Here is a 20,854-nt window from a genome sequence, read left to right as displayed (position 1 = left end):
ACCACACAGCCATGGTCTACAATTGATTTATGGCCATGCCATCATCACCACCAAGCCATGGTCTACAATTGATTTATGGCCATGCCATCATCACCACCAAGCCATGGTCTACAATTGATTTATGGCCATACCATCATCACCACCAAGCCATGGTCTACAATTGATTTATGGCCATGCCATTATCACCACCAAGCCATGGTCTACAATTGATTTATGGCCATGCCATCATCACCACCAAGCCATGGTCTACAATTGATTTATGGCCATACCATCATCACCACCAAGCCATGGTCTACAATTGATTTATGGCCATACCATCATCACCACCAAGCCATGGTCTACAATTGATTTATGGCCATGCCATCAGCACCACACAGCCATGGTCTACCACTGTGTTATGGCCATGCCATCATCACCACCAAGCCATGGTCCACCACTGCTTTATGGCCATGCCATCATCACCACCAAGCCATGGTCTACAATTGATTTATGGCCATGCCATCATCACCACCAAGCCATGGTCTACCACTGCTTTATGGCCATGCCATTCCAGTCAACACCAGGACACGGTCAATGCCATCCCATGGCCACCACAGCTCCATATGTTAACCATCACCACCTCCAAGCCATCCTCACTATTACCATGTGCTCACTACCAAGCCATTAGGATTCTGGTCACCACCACCACCAAGACCTGGTTGCCACCATGATGCCTTGTGGTTCTAAGTCACCACAAGACCACCATGTCCATTGGCATCTCATGGGGCCACCACAGTGTTGTGGTCATTGGGGCCAGCGCTCACCAATGGCATTCAGTGCATGCTTGAGCTCCAAGGTGAAGGCAGCCATGGGCACGTCGTCACACACCGGCAGCACCGCCACTGTTGAGAGGTTACTGGTGGGGTTGGTGGGCTCCGAGCTGGAGGCCATGCCCAAACCAGAGCCTGCAAAGAAGATGCAACAGTGTGATGCCTCAGAGAAAGGGACCCCTCAATACCTTGTCCTTGTCCGTCCTCCCTTTGGGACCCCCCTCAACACCTTGTCCTTGTTGTCCATCCTCCCTTTGGGACCCCCCTCAACACTTCATCCTTGCTGTCCATACTCCCCTTGGGACCCCCCTCAATAACTTGTCCTTGTTGTCCATCCTCCCTTTGAGAGCCCCCTCAACACCGTGTCCTTGTCCATCCTCCCTTTGGGACCCCCCTCAACACCTTGTCCTTGTCCATCCTCCCTTTGGGACCCCCCTCAACACCTTGTCCTTGTTGTCCATCCTCCCCTTGGGACCCCCCTCAACACCTCATCCTTGTTGTCTATCCTCCCCTTGGGACCCCCCTTAATACCTTGTCCTTGTAGTCTATCCTTCCTTTGGGACCCCCCTCAACACCTTGTCCTTGTCCATCCTCCCTTTGGGACCCCCCTCAACACCTTGTCCTTGTCCATCCTCCCCTTGGGACCCCCCTCAACACCTTGTCCTTGTTGTCCATCCTCCCTTTGGGACCCCCCTCAACACCTTGTCCTTGTTGTCCATCCTCCCCTTGGGACCCCCCTCAACACCTTGTCCTTGTTGTCCATCCTCCCTTTGGGACCCCCCTCAACACCTTGTCCTTGTTGTCCATCCTCCCTTTGGGACCCCCCTCAACACCGTGTCCTTGTTGTCCATCCTCCCTTTGGGACCCACCTGCAAAAGGGCCGCGGAGCTGCTGGAGGTTTCCCAAGATCTTTTGGCTCAGGAGGTGGATGAGTCGGGTGACAACCTGTGGGACAACCATGGGATGACCATCAGGACATCCTGGGCCAGAGACACGTCAGCACCACGGACCAAGACCAGAAGAGAACCCTGTGTGTGTTTTTGGGTGCTGTCATTGACTACCCTGGGGATCCTTGGGGATCTTTCTCCCCTACCAGCCTTAATCACTGCTTTAATTCTTCAAGATGGAATGAATGAGCATCAGAGCCATTAGTTGGGATGCCAGACCCTGGGACAGGCATCACCTCCATAGCAGGTCTCCAGCTTTCATCAGGGTCAAGCCATGGATGCCATCAAACCACGGTCATTGCTGCCACCACCACGATGCAGAACCATCATAACCTCCACCCCGTGTCCACCGCTGCCATCACGGCCATATTATTGCCACCTTCACACAGCAGCCCCTTCAATACCACCGCTGTGCTGCAGCCAACAGCATCACCCCAACCTCTACAACATCATTTCAAGCTTGGTGAGGCATCACGGCTTCATCAAGCATGGTTACGTGGTTCAACCTTTCTGTGTTTGGTTCAGAATGGATCCATCCCACGAACCCATCCCAATACAGTTGGATACAGTTGGGAACTCCCAATATAACCCAGTTTCCCCCCCAAAACAAGGCAAGATTTTGGCTTATACCTGAGGATACCGACGCTTGATGTTGTTCAAGGTACCTTCAGGCAGCTTGGCCAGCTCCGTATCCCGGACCGCGTGCACTGTGGTTGCACGGGGTTGCCTTGTAAGAGCTTCAACCTGGAGATGATAACACACACATAGATCAGATATAACACCACGATGTTACACCCCAGCCCTGTCCCAACAAGGTTCTCACCACACCAATCAGGTCCCCACGGCCATATTCCCCAATGAGCTCCTTTTTACCGCTGCCCTTCTGGATGACGGAGCGGAGCCGCCCGTTGAGCGCGATGTAGGTGCAGTCCGACTTGTCACCCTGCCTGGGGACACCATGGAGGATGTCAGCTCTATGGGTTGGGTCATCACTGAGCCACCAAAGTGTGGGTCACCCACCTGTAAAGAGCCCGGCCTGCTTCCACCGCCATCCAATCGATGGCAAAGTCCATTTGACGCACAAAGGGCGACATGCGGGTGACCACGGTGTGGGCGACGCTCAGCACCACGCTGGGTTGCTCCCTCATGATCCTACAGACCAACAGCAGCTGAAGGACACGGTGGTGACCACCTTCCCACCCAAGTAAGTGCCAACGTAGGTGTTGAGTTGTGTTCACCCTTCATTGGTGCCAATGTAGGTGTTGTGTTCAAACTTTGTTGGTGCCAACGTAGATGTTGAGTTGGGTCAATATAGGTGTTAAATTGTGTTCACCCTTCATTGGTGCCAACGTAGGTGTTGAGTTGCATTCACCCTTTGTTGGTACCAACGTCAGTGTTGAGTTGCATTCACCCTTCGTTGGTACCAACGTAGGTGTTCAGTTGTGTTCACCCTTCATTGGTGCCAACGTAGGTGTTGAGTTGTGTTCACCCTTCATTGGTGCCAACGTAGGTGTTGAGTTGAGTTCACCCTTTGTTGGTACCAACGTCAGTGTTGAGTTGCATTCACCCTTCGTTGGTACCAACGTAGGTGTTCAGTTGTGTTCACCCTTCATTGGTGCCAATGTTGGTGTTGAGTTGTGTTCACCCTTTATTGGTGCCAATGTTGATGTTGAGTTGTGTTCACCCTTTGTTGGTACCAACGTCAGTGTTGAGTTGCGTTCACCCTTTGTTCATACCAACGTAGGTGTTGAGTTGCGTTCACCCTTCGTTGGTTTCAATTTATGTGTTGAGTTCACCCTTTGTTGGTGCCAACTTAGGTGTTGAGTTGAGTTCACCCTTCGTTGGTACCAATGTAGGTGTTGAGTTGGGTCAATGTAGGTGTTGAGTTGCATTTATCCTTCGTTGGTGCCAGCGTCAGTGTTGAGTTGCATTCACCCTTCGTTGGTACCAACGCAGGTGTTGAGTTGTGTTCACCCTTTATTGGTGCCAATGTTGGTGTTGAGTTGTGTTCACCCTTTGTTGGTACCAACATAGGTGTTGAGTTGAGTTCACCCTTCGTTGGTACCAATGTAGGTGTTGAGTTGTGTTTACCCTTCATTGGTGCCAACGTAGGTGTTGAGTAGAGTTCACCCTTTGCTGGTGTCAACGTAGGTGTTGAGATGAGTTCACCCTTCGTTGGTGTTGAGTTCACCCTTTGCTGGTACCAACGTAGGTGTTGAGTAGAGTTCACCCTTCATTGGTTCCAATTTATCTGTTGAGTTGCGTTTACCCTTTGTTGGCATCAATGTAGGTGTTGAGTTGCATTCACCCTTTGTTGGTACCAACGTAGGTGTTGAGTTGTGTTCAAACTTTGTTGGTACCAATGTCGGTGTTGAGTAGAGTTCACCCTTTGTTGGTGCCAACGTCGGTGTTGAGTTGCATTCACCATTTGTTGGTACCAACGTCGGTGTTGAGTTGGGTCAACATAGGTGTTATGTTCACCCCATGTTGGTACCAACATAGGTGTTGAGTTGTGTTCACCCTTTGTTGGTTTCAATTTATGTGTTGAGTTACGTTCACCCCATGTTGGTGCCAACGTAGGTGTTGAGTTGTGTTCACCCTTCGTTTGTTCCAATTTATGTGTTGAGTTACGTTCACCCCATGTTGGTGCCAACGTAGGTGCTGAGTTGCGTTCACCCTTTGTTGGCATTGGGACTCACTCATAGAAGTCCGACTTGGAGATCTTGAGGAAGGTACAGTCGCGGTTGGCCTTGATGGTGAAGATGAGGGGCTCTCCAGTCAGCACGGCCAGCTGCCCCACCATCTCCCCGGGCTGCGTCAGGAAGAGGCAGACATCCTCGGCCTTGTCGATCATCCTCTGGTAGACGTGTAGGCAGCCCCATAGCACAAAATGGAGGCTCACATCCTGCCAGAACAACACTCCATCACCAGGACTCATAGGGTAGAGGTAGGAGAAGCAGCACCCCATAGAAATATAGGGTAGGGGGGAGCAAGGCACTGAAAAATCCCCCCCAAAATCCAGACCTACTTGGTCCCCTTGACGGGCAATGACGGTCCCGGCTTTGGCTTGATGAAGTAAGACACGGTTGTTGAGCAGAGAAGGGTCCTGGGGGGAAGAAGGGGGTCACACAAAGTGATGGGGGCCATGAAAAAGCCATAGAGGTCTACCATAGGACAATGGGGCCCACAACACCCCAGGACCTCCATTGACCCCCAACCACCCCGAGGACCCATTGACCCCCAACCACCCCAAGGCCCCAGGACCTCCATTGACCCCCAACCACCCCAAGGCCCCATCCCTGCACCGCCTCCATTGGGGGCCTCACCTCCACCTTCATCAGCTTGACCAACTCTTGCTTGGCGGCCTCAAAGATGGCGCTGTTTTGGCGGCCTTGGTAGGGTTCAAAGGGACAATCCACCACGGCGGAGTCATCCTCGCAGCTGTACCTATAGACACCCGACGGCTGCTCCTCCACCGTCACCGACTTGCGTTCCTTGGGTTCGTGTGAGATGGACTGAAGGGGATAAGGGACGGATCTGGTGTTTGTTTGGTGTTGGGGTGGGTATGGAGGGAGGATTAGGGTTAGTGTTAAGGTAGGGTTAGGGTTAGGGGTTTAGGGGGTTAGGATTAGGGTTAGGGGTTAGAGTTAGGGTTAGGGTAGGGTTAGGGTTAGGGGGAGCCCTGATTAGGGTTACGGTTAGGGTAGGGTTAGGGTTAGGGGTTTAGGGGGTTAGGTTTAGGGTTAGGGGTTTAGGGGGTTAGGTTTAGGGTTAGGATTAGGGTTAGGATTAGGGGTTAGGGTTAGGGTTAGGGTAGGGTTAGGGTTAGGGTAGGGTTAGGGTTAGGGTAGGATTAGGGTTAGGGTTAGGGGGAGCCCTGATTAGGGTTAGGGTTAGGGCTAGGGTAGGGTTAGGTTTAGAGTTAGGGGGTGACCCAATCCTACCCTAGAGAAGGCAGCCAAGGGGTTAGGTTTATGGTTAGGATTAGGGGGTTAGGTTTAGGGTTAGGGTTAAGGTAGGGTTAGTGTTAGGGTTAGGGTTAGTGGGGGACCCAATCCTACCCTAGAGAAGGCAGCCAAGGGGCTGGTGCTGTCCTCCTGCAGTGACACTGAGATGCGGCCGCGCTCGTAGGCCATGTCAAAGTCAGAACGTGGACCCTTCTGGATGCCTGTGACCCACCAGGGAGGGGACAGGGTGGTCACCAGCAGCACGAGGTGGGCAAATGTGGGGTAGGGAGAAGCAGGGGGAGGGATGTATGAGGATGAGGATGTGGGGATGTATGACACAGAGGGGATGCAGGACCCTATAGAGGATGGACGGCCCCCATTGAGGGATACGCAACCCCTTGGAGGGATCTATGATCCAATGGTGGGTGCACGGTCCCATGGGGAGATGTATGACCCTATGGAGGGTACATGGCCCTATGGGGGGATGTATGGCCCTACGGAGGGTGCATGGTCCCATGGGGAGATGTATGACCCTATGGAGGGTACATGGCCCTATGGGGGGATGTATGGCCCTATGGAGGGTGCATGGCCCTATGAGGGGATGTATGGCCTTATGGAGGGTGCACAGTCCCATGGGGAGATGTATGGCCCTATGGAGGGTACATGGCCCTATGGGGGGGATGTATGGCCCTATGGAGGGTACATGGCCCTATGGGGGGGATGTATGGCCCTATGGAGGGTGCATGGTCCCATGGGGAGATGTATGGCCCTATGGAGGGTGTGTGGCCCCATAAGAGGATGTATGACCCTATGGAGGATGCAGAACCTTCACCAGTGACAGGGTACCCTGGTGGGTGATGCCCAAACCTAAGGGACCCCCCCCTTTCCTCCAAGCCCCCACCCACCCGAGATATCCACGGGCATTGAGATGCAGCGGCTCAGCAGCGGCGGCGCAGGGGGATCCAGCCCTCCAGCCTTCAATGGCTCATCTACAGGAACAGACAGTGGTGAGCCCCCTCCTGCTATAGGGTGAGAACCAGGGGGGGGTCCATAACCTTACTGAGCTCTGTTGGTCTCTCCCTGCCCTCCTCAGCAGCGCCAAGACCCCGTTTGCCATGGCGGACAGGGCTGGTGCGGGTGGCGTGGCTGGGCTGGGGGAAGAGCCGCAGCGGCTGCATCTCCTGCATAGGGACAAGGAGAGATTGGAGCTTTTGCCCCTTTATGATGGAGGGTTCCTATTTCTCTCCCTCTTCCCTTCAACTTACGTGGCTGAAAAGCTCATTGGTCAGCCCCAGGTAATTGTGTAGAGCCAGGAAGGTGACACGCTGCAAGCGCACCATGATGATCTGCAGGGATTGAAGGGGGTGTCATTGTCACCCTTGACGGACCCCGTTGGGTTTGAAAGGGTTTGGGATGGCCATGGTTGGGATTGGAGGGCTTTGGAGATGGCCATGGTTGGGTTTGGGTTTGGGGATGGCCATGGTTGGGTTTAGAGAAGGCCATGGTTGGGATTGGAAGGGTTTGGGGATGGCTGTGGTTGGGTTTGGGTTTGGGATGGCCATGGTTGGGATTGGAAGGGTTTGGGGATGGCCGTGGTTGGGTTTGGGTTTGGGATGGCCATGGTTGGGATTGGAAGGGTTAGGGGATGGCCGTGGTTGGGTTTGGGTTTGGGATGGCCATGGTTGGGTTTGGAAGGGTTTGGGGATGGCCGTGGTTGGGTTTGGGATGGCCATGGTTGGGTTTGAAAGGGTTTGGGGATGGCCGTGGTTGGGTTTGGGATGACCACGGTTGGGTTTGAAAGGGTTTGGGGATGGCTGTGGTTGGGTTTGGGTTTGAGGATGGCTATGGTTGGGTTTGGGTCAGGGGATGGCCATGGTTGGGTTTGGGATGACCATTGTTGGGTTTGAAAGGGTTTGGGGATGGCTGTGGTTGGGTCTGGAAGAGTTTAGAGATGGTCATGGTTGGGTTTGGAAGGGTTTGGGGATGGCCATGGTTGGGTTTGGATTAGGGAATGGCCATGGTTGGGTTTGGAAAGGTTTGGAGATGGCCATCATTGGATTTGGAAGGGTTTGGGGATGGTCGTGGTTGGGTTTGGAAGGGTTTGGGGATGGCCATGTTGGGTTTGGGTTTGGGATGGCCATGGTTGGGTTTGGAAGGGTTTGGGGATGGCCGTGGTTGGCTTTGGGTTTGGGATGGCCATGGTTGGGTTTGGGTTTGGGATGGCCATGGTTGGGTTTGGAAGGGTTTGGGGATGGCCGTGGTTGGCTTTGGGTTTGAGGATGGCCGTGGTTGGGTTTGGGTTTGGGATGGCCATGGTTGGGTTTGGGGATGGCTGTGGTTGGGTTTGGGTTTGGGATGGCCATGGTTGGGTTTGAAAGGGTTTGGGGATGGCTGTGGTTGGGTTTGGAAGGGTTTAGAGATGGTCATGGTTGGGTTTGGAAGGGTTTGGGGATGGCCGTGGTTGGGTTTGGGTTAGGGATGGCCGTGGTTGGGTTTGGAAAGGTTTGGAGATGGCCATCATTGGATTTGGAAGGGTTTGGGGATGGTCGTGGTTGGGTTTGGAGAGCTTTGGGGATGGCCATGGCTGGGTTTGAAAGCATTTGGGGATGGCCGTGTTGGGTTTGGGGATGGCCGTGGTTGGGTTTGGGTTTGGGGATGGCCATGGTTGGATTTGGAGAGCTTTGGGGATGCCCATGGTTGGGTTTGAAAGGGTTTGGGGATGGCCATGGTTGGAATTGGAAGGGCTCAATTGTTGGAATTGTTGGAATTGGAAGGGCCCAATGACGCCCCCAATAGGGTCGGGCTCACCTGCACCACCCGCACGAGGCTCTCGGGGTATTTCTCAAACACAGCTGAAAAGGCTTCAACTGGTAAACGAAGGACGGTCGAATCCTCTGCTGCTCGTGCACACACCGTCCGGTACGGCCGCTGGTGACCCTAAGGGACATCAATATGTCATTGCTGTCCTTGTAATAGTGATTTCTGGTTGGGACTGGGGACAAAGGATCAGGGTGGTGAGGTTTGGGAATTGTCGTGGGTGGATTGTGGGGTGGCTGTGGATGGTTTTGGTTTAAGGGATGGCCATGGTTGCGTTTTGGGAGGGGCCTGGGGGTGGTTGGGGTTGCATTCGGAGATAGTCATGGTTGGAATTGGAAGGGTATGGGGATGGCCAAGGTTGGGACTGGGGATGGCCATGGTTGAGTTTGGGTTAGGGGATGGCCATGGTTGGGTTTGGGGATGGCCATGGTTGAGTTTGGGTTAGGGGATGGCCATGGTTGGGTTTCAAGGGCTTTGGGGATGTGCATGGTTGGGTTTGGGTTTGGGGATGGCCATGGTTGGGTTTGGAAGGGTATGGGGATGGCCATGGTTGGGTTTCAAGGGCTTTGGGTATGGCCATAGTTGGGTTTGTGTTAGGGGATGGCCATGGTTGGGTTTGGGTTAGGGGATGGCCATGGTTGGGTTTGGGTTTGGGTATGGCCATGGTTGGGTTTGGGGATGGCCATGGTTGGGTTTGGGTTAGGGGATGGCCATAGTTGGGTTTGGAAGAGTATGGGGATGGCCATGGTTGGGTTTGGGTTAGGGGATGGCCATGGTTGGGTTTGGGTTAGGGGATGGCCATGGTTGGGTTTGGGTTAGGGGATGGCCATGGTTGGGTTTGGAAGGGTATGGGGATGGCCATGGTTGGGTTTGGAAGGGTTTGGGGATGGCCATGGTTGGGTTTGGGGATGGCCATGGTTGGGTTTGGGGATGGCCATGGTTGGGTTTGAGGATGGCCATGGTTGGGTTTGGGGATGGCCATGGTTGGGTTTGGAAGGGTTTGGGGATGGCCATGGTTGGGTTTGGGGATGGCCATGGTTGGGTTTGGGGATGGCCATGGTTGGGTTTGAGGATGGCCATGGTTGGGTTTGGGGATGGCCATGGTTGGGTTTGGGGATGGCCATGGTTGGGTTTGGGGATGGCCATGGTTGGGTTTGAGGATGGCCATGGTTGGGTTTGGGGATGGCCATGGTTGGGTTTGGAAGGGTTTGGGGATGGCCATGGTTGGGTTTGGGGATGGCCATGGTTGGGTTTGGGGATGGCCATGGTTGGGTTTGAGGATGGCCATGGTTGGGTTTGGGGATGGCCATGGTTGGGTTTGGAAGGGTTTGGGGATGGCCATGGTTGGGTTTGGGGATGGCCATGGTTGAGTTAGGGGATGGCCATGGTTGGGTTTGGGGATGGCCATGGTTGGGTTTGAGGATGGCCATGGTTGGGTTTAGGGATGGCCATGGCTGGGTTTCAAGGGCTTTGGGTATGGCCATAGTTGGGTTTGTGTTTGGGGATGGCCATGGTTGGGTTTAGGGATGGCCATGGTTGGGTTTGGGGATGGCCATGGTTGGGTTTGAGGATGGCCATGGTTGGTTTTGGGGATGGCCATGGTTGGGTTTGAGGATGGCCATGGTTGGGTTTGAGGATGGCCACGGTTGGTTTTGGGGATGGCCATGGTTGGGTTTGAGGATGGCCATGGTTGGGTTTAGGGATGGCCATGGTTGGGTTTGAGGATGGCCATGGTTGGGTTTGGACGGCCTTGGTGATGGCCATGATCAGGTTTAGGATTCCTGTGGACAGCCACCATCAGTTTTAGTTTTTCTTGGGGACCACCACAATCACTGGGGACAGTTTTGGGTTGGTCTGGGAAGAGCTGTGGCTGCGGTACCGTGATGACATCGAGGATGCTGAGCAGGCTGTGCACGCTGTCCCCAGGGAAAACCTCCTTCATCACTGTCTCCTTTCCATCCTGCACAGCACAAACCCCTCCATCCTTCACTGCCCCATCTCCATGGTGCCCCCATCCCATCCTGTCCTCAACCCGATCCCATCCCGTCCCTGTCCCCATCCTGATCCCATCCCCATCCCCATCCTGATCCAATTCCTGTCCCCATCCTGATCCCGTCCCCATCCTGATCCCATTCCCATCCCCATCCCGATCCCATCCCCATCCCCATCCTGATCCCATCCCCATCCTGATCCCATCCCTGTCCCCATTCTGATCCCATCCCTGTCCTCATCCTGATCCTGTCCCCATCCTGATCCCATTCCTGTCCCCATCCTGATCCTGTCCCCATCCTGATCCCATCCCTGTCCCCATCCTGATCCTGTCCCCATCCTGATCCCATTCCTGTCCCCATCCTGATCCCATCCCCGTCCCCATCCTGATCCCATCCCCATCCTGTCCCCATCCTGATCCCATCCCCGTCCCCATCCTGAGCCCATCCCCATCCTAATCCCATCCCCATCCTGATCCCATCCCTGTCCCCATCCTTATCCCATTCCTGTCCCCATCCCATCCCCATCCTGATCCCGTTCCTGTCCCCATTCTGATCCCATCCCCGTCCCCATCCTGATCCCATCCTGATCCCATCCCCATCCTCATCCCGTCCCCATCCTGTCCCCATCCTGATCCCATCCCCATCCCCATCCTGATCCCATCCCCATCCCCATCCTGATCCCATCCCTGTCCCCATCCTGATCCCATCCATGTCCCCATCCTCATCCCATCCCCATCCTGATCCCATCCATGTTCCCATCCTGATCCCATCCCCATCCTGACCCCATCCCCATCCTGATCCCATCCCTGTCCCCATCCTCATCCCATCCTTGTCCCCATCCTGATCCCATCCCCATCCCCATCCTGATCCAATTCCTGTCCCCATCCTGATCCCATTCCCATCCTGATCCCATCCCTGTCCCCATTCTGATCCCATCCCATCCCCATCCTGATCCCATCCCCGTCCCCATCCTGATCCCATCCCTTTCCCCATCCTCATCCCATCCCTTTCTCCATCATGATCCCATCCCATCCCCATCCTGATCCCATCCCTTTCCCCATCCTGATCCCATCCCTGTCCCTATCCTAATCCCATCCCCATCCCATCCCCATCCCATCCCCGTCCCCATCCTGATCCCATCCCTTTCCCCATCCTGATCCCATCCCCATCCCCATCCTGATCCCATCCCCATCCCCATGCTCATCCCATCCCCATCCCGTCCCCGTCCCCTCACCGGCTCGGTGAGCAGCAGCTCCAGTTTCCCATCCTGTAACACGTAGATGCTGGTATCGGGCTGACCGGGTCGGAACACATAATCCCCCTGTTGACACTGCTGGAAAACCATGTGCTTGCACAGCTCCAGGAACAGCGGCTTCTCAAAGTGCCCTAAAACCCTATAGGGGATGGGGACAGCAAGGACACAATGCTGATGGGCACCATAATGGCACCCTATGGCAATAGTGATACAGAGCTTTGAGGATGGGGATATTGGGGATAGAAAGTGAATATTATGGGGCTCACCGGACGTTTTTAAGCATATAAAGGACCTCGGATGGGAGGTGGGAATTGGCCACGTCGAATTCAGTCAGGTCGGCTTCCAGCACTGAAGGTGGCGGCTCCTTTAACTGCAACGTGGGGAGCTCCTTCTGGATACGGAGGAACCTGGGGGGACATCGGGGGGACAATAAGGGGATATGGGGGGGACATCGGGGTGACATTGGGGGGACAATAAGGGGATATGGGGGGGATATTGGGGTGACATTGGGGGGACATTAAGGGGATATGGGGGGGACATCGGGGGGACAATAAGGGGATATGGGGGGGACATTGGGGGGACATTGGGGGGACATTGGGGGGACAATAAGGGGATATGGGGGGGACATTGGGGTGACATTGGGGGGACAGTAAGGGGATATGGGGGGGATATTGGGGGGACATTGGGGTGATATTGGGGTGACATTGGGGTGACATTGAGGGGATATTGGGGGGACATTGGGGGGACATTGGGGGGACATTGAGGGAAGATTGGGGTGTCATTGGGGTGACACTGGGGTGACATTGAGGTCACATTGAGGGGACATTGAGGAGACATTGAGGGGACATTGAGGGGACATTGGGGTGGTATTGGGGTGATATTGGGGTGGTATTGGGGTGATATTGGGGTGGTATTGGGGTGATATTGGGGTGACATTGGGGTGGTATTGGGGTGACATTGGGGTGGTATTGGGGTGACATTGAGCTGACATTGGGGTGATATTGGGGTGACATTGGGGTCATATTGGGGTAATATTGGGGTGACATTGGGGTGATATTGGGGTGGCATTGGGGTGATATTGGGGTAATATTGGGGTCATATTGGGGTCATATTGGGGTGACATTGGGGTGGTATTGGGGTGGTATTGGGGTGACATTGGGGTGATATTGGGGTAATATCGGGGTCATATTGGGGTGATATTGGGGTAATATTGGGGTGACATTGGGGTAATATTGGGGTGACATTGGGGTGATATTGGGGTAATATTGGGGTGACATTGGGGTGATATTGGGGTGACATTGGGGGGACATTGGGAGGACATTGAGGTGACACTGGGGTGATATTGGGGTGACATTGGGGTGACATTGGGGTGACATTGGGGTGGTATTGGGGTGATATTGGGGTGACATTGGGGTGACATTGGGGGTGATATTGGGGTGATATTGGGGTGACATTGGGGTGATATTGGGGTGATATTGGGGTGACATTGGGGTGATATTGGGGTGGTATTGGGGTAATATTGGGGTGACATTGGGGTGACATTGGGTGACATTGGGGTGGTATTGGGGTAATATTGGGGTAATATTGGGGTGATATTGGGGTGATATTGGGGTAATATTGGGGTGACATTGGGGTGATATTGGGGTAATATTGGGGTAATATTGTGGTGACATTGGGGTGATATTGGGGTAATATTGGGGTAATATTGGGGTGATATTGGGGTGGTATTGGGGTAATATTGGGGTAATATTGGGGTAATATTGGGGTGACATTGGGGTGATATTGGGATGACATTGGGGTGGTATTGGGGTGATATTGGGGTAATATTGGGGTAATATTGGGGTGACATTGGGGTGACATTGGGGTAATATTGGGGTGACATTGGGGTGACATTGGGGTGATATTGGGGTGACATTGGGGTAATATTGGGGTGATATTGGGGTGACATTGGGGTGATATTGGGGTAATATTGGGGTGATATTGGGGTGACATTGGGTGACATTGGGGTGATATCGGGGTGGTATTGGGGTAATATTGGGGTGACATTGGGGTGACATTGGGTGACATTGGGGTGGTATTGGGGTAATATTGGGGTAATATTGGGGTGATATTGGGGTGATATTGGGGTGATATTGGGGTGACATTGGGGTGATATTGGGGTAATATTGGGGTAATATTGTGGTGACATTGGGGTGATATTGGGGTAATATTGGGGTAATATTGGGGTGATATTGGGGTGGTATTGGGGTAATATTGGGGTAATATTGGGGTAATATTGGGGTGACATTGGGGTGATATTGGGGTGACATTGGGGTGGTATTGGGGTGATATTGGGGTAATATTGGGGTAATATTGGGGTGACATTGGGGTGATATTGGGGTGACATTGGGGTGATATTGGGGTAATATTGGGGTGATATTGGGGTGACATTGGGGTAATATTGGGGTGACATTGGGGTGATATTGGGGTGACATTGGGGTAATATTGGGGTAATATTGGGGTGACATTGGGGTGATATTGGGGTGACATTGGGGTGACATTGGGGTAATATTGGGGTGATATTGGGGTAATATTGGGGTAATATTGGGGTGGCACTTCACTTCTTGGCGATGTTGAGCATCTTCAGCTTCTTCTTCATCCGTGGTCGGGAGGTGCTGGAGATGGTGTTGTCCACCAGGGACGAGGTGGATTGGGAGACCTTATAGGGGACATTGAGACCCCATGTTAATCTATGGGGACATTAAAGAGTGTCCCCCCCCCCCCAATAATAGGGACGAGACCCCCCCAGCATCACCTTCCTCATGATCTTGCGCCCATAGAACAGCATCTTGTCCCTCTTTCGGAAGCGATATTTGGGGGTCTCCTGGGCAGGAACCTCTGCAAGGTGGGGAGGAAATAATGACGTCAACCCCATATTGTCACCCTATATGTCACCTCTATGTGATGGTCACTTGGCCCCCCTATATGCCCTATATCCTCCATAGGGGGAAACTGAGGCTCAGGTTCCTCAACCTTCCCCCCATATATGCCCTATATCTCCCTATATACCCTATATCTCCCTATATGCCCTATATCTCCCTATATGCCCTATATCTCCCCATATGCCCTATATCTCCCTATATACCCTATATCTCCCTATATGCCCTATATCTCCCTATATGCCCTATACCTCCCCATATGCCCTATATCTCCCCATATGCCCTATATCTATCTCCCTATATGCCCTATATCCTCCATAGGGGGAAACTGAGGCACAAGTTGATATCACAGTATCCCCCTATGTCAACCTTCCCCTCCCTATATGCCCTATATCTCCCTATATGCCCTATATCTCCCTATACACCCTATATCTCCCTATATGCCCTATATCCTCCATAGGGGGAAACTGAGGCTCAGGTCCCCTATAGGTCCAATATCTTCCCATAGGGGGAAACTGAGGTGCAGGTTCCTCAACCTTCCTCCCCTATATGCCCTATATCTCCTCATATACCCTATATCTCCCTATATGCCCTATATCTCCCTATATGCCCTATATCTCCCCATATGCCTTATATCTATCTGCCTATATGCCCTATATCTATCCCCATATATGCCCTATATCCTCCATAGAGGGAAGATGAGGCTCAGGTCCCCTATAGGTCCAATATCTTCCCATAGGGGGAAACTGAGGCACAAGTTGATATCACAGTATCCCTCTATGTCAACCTTCCCCTCCCTATAGGCCCTATATCTCCCTATACACCCTATATCTCCCTATATGCCCTATACACTCCATAGAGTAAAACTGAGGCTCAGGTCTCCTATATGTCCAATATCTTCCCATAGGGGGAAACTGAGGTGCAGGTTCCTCAACCTTCCCCCCATATATGCCCTATATCTCCCCATATGCCCTATATCTTCCTATATGCCCTATATCTCCCCATATGCCCTATATCTCCCTATACACCCTATATCTCCCTATATGCCCTATATCCTCCATAGGGGGAAACTGAGGCTCAGGTTCCTCAACCTTCCCCCCCATATGCCCTATATCTCCCTATATGCCGTATATCTCCCTATATACCCTATATCTCCATATATGCCCTATATCTCCCTATATCTCCCTATATCCTCCATAGGGGGAAACTGAGGCACAAGTTGATATCACAGCATCCCTCTATGTCAACCTTCCCCCCCCTATATACCCTATATCTCCCCATATGCCCTATATCTCCCTATATACCCTATATCTCCCTATATACCCTATATCTCCCCATATACCCTATATCTCCCCATATACCCCATATCTCCCTATACCCCCTATATCCTCCATAGGGGATGCTGAGGCTCAGTCTGACACCCCATTGCCCCCTATATCCCCCCCCATATTGGTGCCACTCACTCTTCATGCGCAGCCGTCGCAGCAGCAGCACGACGCCAACGGCCACCAGGACCATGAAGCTGAGGCTGAGCATCACCCACAGCACCTAGAGGGGAACGACATCAATGGGGGGCCCTATACGGCCCTATATGGCCCTATATGGGCCTTCATCACAATGGAGGGACATGGGCCCTATATGGCACTGCCATATTGGAGGGACATTGGCCCTATATGGCACTGCCATATTGGAGGGACATTGGCCCTATATGGCCCTTCATCCCAATGGAGGGACATGGGCCCTATATGGCCCTTCATCCCAATGGAGGGACATTGGCCCTATATGGCCCTTCAACCCAATGGAGGGACATGGGCCCTATATGGCCCTGCCATAGGGGAGGGACATTGGCCCTATATGGCCCTTCATCCCAATGGAAGGACATTGGCCCTATATGGCCCTTCATCCCAATGGAGGGACATTGGCCCTATATGGCCCTTCAACCCAATGGAGGAACATGGGCCCTATATGGCCCTGCCATAGGGGAGGGACATTGGCCCTATATGGCCCTGCCATATTGGAGGGACATTGGCCCTATATGGCACTGCCATATTGGAGGGACATTGGCCCTATATGGCCCTTCATCCCAATGGAGGGACATGGGCCCTATATGGCACTGCCATATTGGAGGGACATTGGCCCTATATGGCACTGCCATAATAGAGGGACATTGGCCCTATATGGCACTGCCATAGGGGAGGGACATTGGGCCCTATATGGCCCTTCATCCCAATGGAGGGACATGGGCCCTATATGGCCCTTCATCCCAATGGAAGGACATTGGGCCCTATATGACCCTTCATCCCAATGGAGGGACATTGGCCCTATATGGCCCTGCCATAGGGGAGGGACATTGGCCCTATATGGCCCTGCCATAGGGGAGGGACATTGGCCCTATATGGCCCTGCCATAGGGGAAGGACATTGGCCCTATATGGCCCTTCATCCCAATGGAGGGACATTGGCCCTATATGGCACTGCCATATTGGAGGGACATTGGCCCTATATGGCACTGCCATATTAGGGGGACATTGGCCCCCTTTAGGTTATGGGGACACATTAAGAGCCCCACAATAGGGTTTAGCAGCAGCACAGCACCCCCCAAAGCTGTACTTATAGGGTTGGGGTTGGAGTTATAGGGTCGGGATTGGGGTTAGATTTAGGGTCAAGCTTTAAGCTTAGAGTTATAGGGTTGGGGTTGCAGTTATAGGGTTGGGGTTGGAGTTATAGGGTTAGGGTTGGAGTTATAGGGTTGGGGTTGCAGTTATAGGGTCGGGGTTGGAGTTAGATTTAAGGTTAGGATTTAAGCTTAGAGTTTTAGGGTTGAGGTTGGAGTTATAGGGTTGGGATTGGGATTATAGGGTTGAGGATGGAGTTATAGGGTTGGGGATGGAGTTATAGGGTTGGGATTGGGGTTAGATTTAGGGTCAGGCTTTAAGCTTAGAGTTATAGGGTTGGGGTTGGGGTTAGATTTAGGGTTGAAGCTTAGAGTTATAGGGTTGGGGTTGGAGTTATAGGATTAGGATTGGGGTTAGATTTAGGATTAGTGTTTAAGCTTAGAGTTATAGGGTTTAGGTTGGAGTTATAGGGTTGGGGTTGCAGTTAGATTTAGGATTAGGGTATAAGCGTAGAGTTACAGGGTTGGGGTTAGATTTAGGGTTAGGCTTTAAGCTTAGAGTTATAGGGTTGGGGTTGGAGTTATAGGGTTGGGGTTGGGGTTAGATTTAGGATTAGGTTATAAGCTTAGAGTTATAGGGTTGGGGTTGGAGTTATAGGGTTGGGTTTGGGGTTAGATTTAGGGTCAAGCTTTAAGCTTAGAGTTATAGGGTTTAGGTTGCAGTTATAGGGTTGGGGTTGGAGTTATAGGGTTGGGGTTGGAGTTATAGGGTTGGGGTTGGAGTTGTAGGGTAGGGGGTTGGGGTTAGATTTAGGGTCAGGCTTTAAGCTTAGAGTTATAGGGTTGGGGTTGCAGTTATAGGGTTGGGGTTGGAGTTAGATTTAAGGTTAGGATTTAAGCTTAGAGTTTTAGGGTTGGGGATGGAGTTATAGGGTCGGGGTTGGAGTTATAGGGTTGGGGATGGAGTTATAGGGTTAGGGTTGGAGTTATAGGGTTGGGATTGGGGTTAGATTTAGGGTTAGGATTTAAGTTTAGAGTTATAGGGTTGGGGTTGGCGCTATAGGGTTGGGGATGGAGTTATAGGGTTGGGATTGGGGTTAGATTTAGGGTTGGGGTTAAGGTTGCTGTTAGAGGGTTGGGGTTGCAGTTATAGGGTTGGGGTTGGAGTTAGATTTAGGGTTGGGATTAAGATTGGAGTTATAGGGTTGTAGTTATAGGGTTGGGATTCAGATTAGATTTAGGGTTAGGCTTTAAGTTTAGACTTATAGGGTTGGGGTTAGATTTAGGGTTAGGGTTTAAGCTTAAAGTTATAGGGTTGGGGTTGGGGTTAGATTTAGGGTTGAAGCTTAGAGTTATAGGGTTGGGGTTGGAGTTATAGGGTTGTGGTTGGGGTTAGATTTAGGGTTAGGGTATAAGCATAGAGTTATAGGGTTGGGGTTAGATTTAGGGTTAGGCTTTAAGCTTAGAGTTATAGGGTTGGGGTTGGAGTTATAGGGTTGAGGTTGGAGTTAGGATTAGGATTGGGGTTAGATTTAGGATTAGGGTTTAAGATTAGAGTTATAGGGTTGGGGTTGGAGTTATAGGGTTGTGGTTGGGGTTAGATTTAGGGTTAGGATTTAAGCTTAGAGTTTTAGGGTTGGGGATGGATTTATAGGGTCGGGGTTGGAGTTATAGGGTTGGGGTTGGAGTTATAGGATTAGGATTGGGGTAAGATTTAGGGTTAGGGTTTAAGCTTAGACTTACAGGGTTGGGGTTAGATTTAGGGTTACGGTTTAAGCTTAGAGATATAGGGTTGGGGTTGGAGTAAGATTTAGGGTTAGGGTTTAAGCTTAGACTTATAGGGTTGGGGTTGGAGTTATAGGATTAGGATTGGGGTTAGATTTAGGGTTAGGGTTTAAGCTTAGAGTTATAGGGTTTAGGTTGGAGTTATAGGGTTGGGGTTGGAGTTATAGGGTTGGGGTTGGAGTTATAGGGTTGGGGTTGGAGTTATAGGGTTGGGGTTGGAGTTATAGGGTTGGGATTGGAGCTATAGGGTTGGGATTGGAGCTATAGGGTTCGGCTTGGAGTGACAGGGTTGGGATTGGGGTAAGATTTAGGGTTAGGGTTTAAGCTTAGACTTATAGGGTTGGGGTTAGATTTAGGGTTAGGGTTTAATCTTAGAGTTATAGGGTTGGGGTTGGAGTTATAGGGTTGGGGTTGGAGTTATAGGGTTGGGGTTGGGGTTAGATTTAGGGTTAGGGTTTAATCTTAGAGTTATAGGGTTTAGGTTGCAGTTATAGGGTTGGGGTTGGAGTTATAAGGTTGGGGTTGGAGTTATAGGGTTGGGGTTGGGGTTATAGGGTTGGGGTTGGAGTTATAGGGTTGGGGTTGGAGTTATAGGGTTGGGGTTGGAGCTATAGGGTTGGGGTTGGGGTTATAGGGTTGGGGTTGGAGTTATAGGGTTGGGGTTGGAGTTATAGGGTTGGGATTGGAGCTATAGGGTTGGGGTTGGAGTTATAGGGTTGGGGTTGGAGTTATAGGGTTGGGGTTGGGGTTATAGGGTTGGGGTTGGAGTTATAGGGTTGGGGTTGGAGTTATAGGGTTGGGGTTGGGGTTATAGGGTTGGGGTTGGAGTTATAGGGTTGGGGTTGGGGTTATAGGGTTGGGGTTGGAGCTATAGGGTCGGGGTTGGAGTTATAGGGTTGGGATTGGAGTTATAGGGTTGGGGTTGGAGTTATAGGGTTGCAGTTATAGGGTTGGGGTTGGGGTTATAGGGTTGGGGTTGGAGTTATAGGGTTGGGGTTGGGGTTATAGGGTTGGGGTTGCAGTTATAGGGTTGGGGTTATAGGGTTGGGGTTATAGGGCCAACTCTGTGCCCTTAAAGGGGCACTCACTCACCGCGCTGGTCGTCAGCTGCTCCTCAGCAAAGAGCTGAGATAAGGTCGTTATCAGGGATGCATCCTATGGGGACAATAGGGTCAGCAATAGGGTTGGGGATGTGGGGTGATGGATGTCACCCTGGGGGCGTGTCCCCTACCTCCGTGTCCTGCTGCGGCTCCGACCCGCTCTGCCCCATATCGTCTGTGGGGCGGCTCCCATCAACCTGGGGAATTAAAGGGGGAAAAGGAGAATCTATGGGGGGATGTGGGGCAGAGAACAGACATAGAAGGGAATAGGGACAGTGGTCGCCCCCATATCCACATAAACCCCCCTATACCTACATATACCCCCCCCACCCTTATATAACTCATCATATCCACGTATCAACCCCCATATCCACATATACCCCCCCATATCCTTATATACCCCCCCATATCCATATATACCTCCCCTATATCCATATATACCCCCCCTATATTCATATATACCCCCCCATATCCAAATATACCCCCCATATCCATATATACCCCCTATATCCAAATACCCCCCCTATATCCACATATACCTCCCCATATCATATATACCTCCCCATAACCACATATACCCCCCCATATCCTTATATCCCCCCCATATCCATATATACCCCCCCTATATATCCCCTCATATCCTTATATACCCCCCATATCCATATATACCCC

The 20,854-nt window shown here is 52.0% G+C and overlaps 1 protein-coding gene across 8 annotated transcripts in view; it reads right to left on the bottom strand.

Moving 5' to 3' along the window:
• Positions 1-20,458, bottom strand: part of LOC107307532 (patatin like domain 6, lysophospholipase) — a 33,007-nt gene extending 12,549 nt beyond the window's left edge. For 7 of the 8 annotated variants that reach the window (XR_014941682.1, XM_085534825.1, XM_085534826.1 and 4 more), the window contains exons 1-21: positions 20,314-20,450; positions 20,175-20,237; positions 16,148-16,232; positions 14,561-14,643; positions 14,367-14,464; positions 12,033-12,173; positions 11,746-11,905; positions 10,400-10,480; positions 8,512-8,640; positions 6,969-7,049; positions 6,764-6,884; positions 6,609-6,692; positions 5,818-5,924; positions 5,083-5,271; positions 4,785-4,862; positions 4,456-4,661; positions 2,777-2,908; positions 2,580-2,703; positions 2,387-2,500; positions 1,679-1,754; positions 804-944 (exon numbers count right to left, since the gene is read on the bottom strand). Coding sequence is in view for 7 of the 8 variants with exons in the window: in XM_085534825.1 (XP_085390951.1) it covers positions 804-944; positions 1,679-1,754; positions 2,387-2,500; positions 2,580-2,703; positions 2,777-2,908; positions 4,456-4,661; positions 4,785-4,862; positions 5,083-5,271; positions 5,818-5,924; positions 6,609-6,692; positions 6,764-6,884; positions 6,969-7,049; positions 8,512-8,640; positions 10,400-10,480; positions 11,746-11,905; positions 12,033-12,173; positions 14,367-14,464; positions 14,561-14,643; positions 16,148-16,232; positions 20,175-20,237; positions 20,314-20,352 (2,332 nt within the window). In the remaining variant the exon portion in view is untranslated. Of the gene's footprint in view, positions 1-803; positions 945-1,678; positions 1,755-2,386; positions 2,501-2,579; positions 2,704-2,776; positions 2,909-4,455; positions 4,662-4,784; positions 4,863-5,082; positions 5,272-5,817; positions 5,925-6,608; positions 6,693-6,763; positions 6,885-6,968; positions 7,050-8,511; positions 8,641-10,399; positions 10,481-11,745; positions 11,906-12,032; positions 12,174-14,366; positions 14,465-14,560; positions 14,644-16,147; positions 16,233-20,174; positions 20,238-20,313 lie in introns of all 8 variants that reach the window. The other variant, XM_085534830.1, reaches the window with a different exon arrangement.
• Positions 20,459-20,854: the final 396 nt, after the last annotated feature.

The sequence above is a fragment of the Coturnix japonica genome, unplaced genomic scaffold, assembly GCF_054131305.1.
Source record: "Coturnix japonica strain WE unplaced genomic scaffold, WE-NBRP24 Scf101, whole genome shotgun sequence".
Taxonomy (NCBI): Eukaryota; Metazoa; Chordata; class Aves; order Galliformes; family Phasianidae; genus Coturnix; species Coturnix japonica.
Note: the sequence above shows the minus strand (reverse complement) of the source record. Positions and strands in the feature narration are given on the sequence as shown.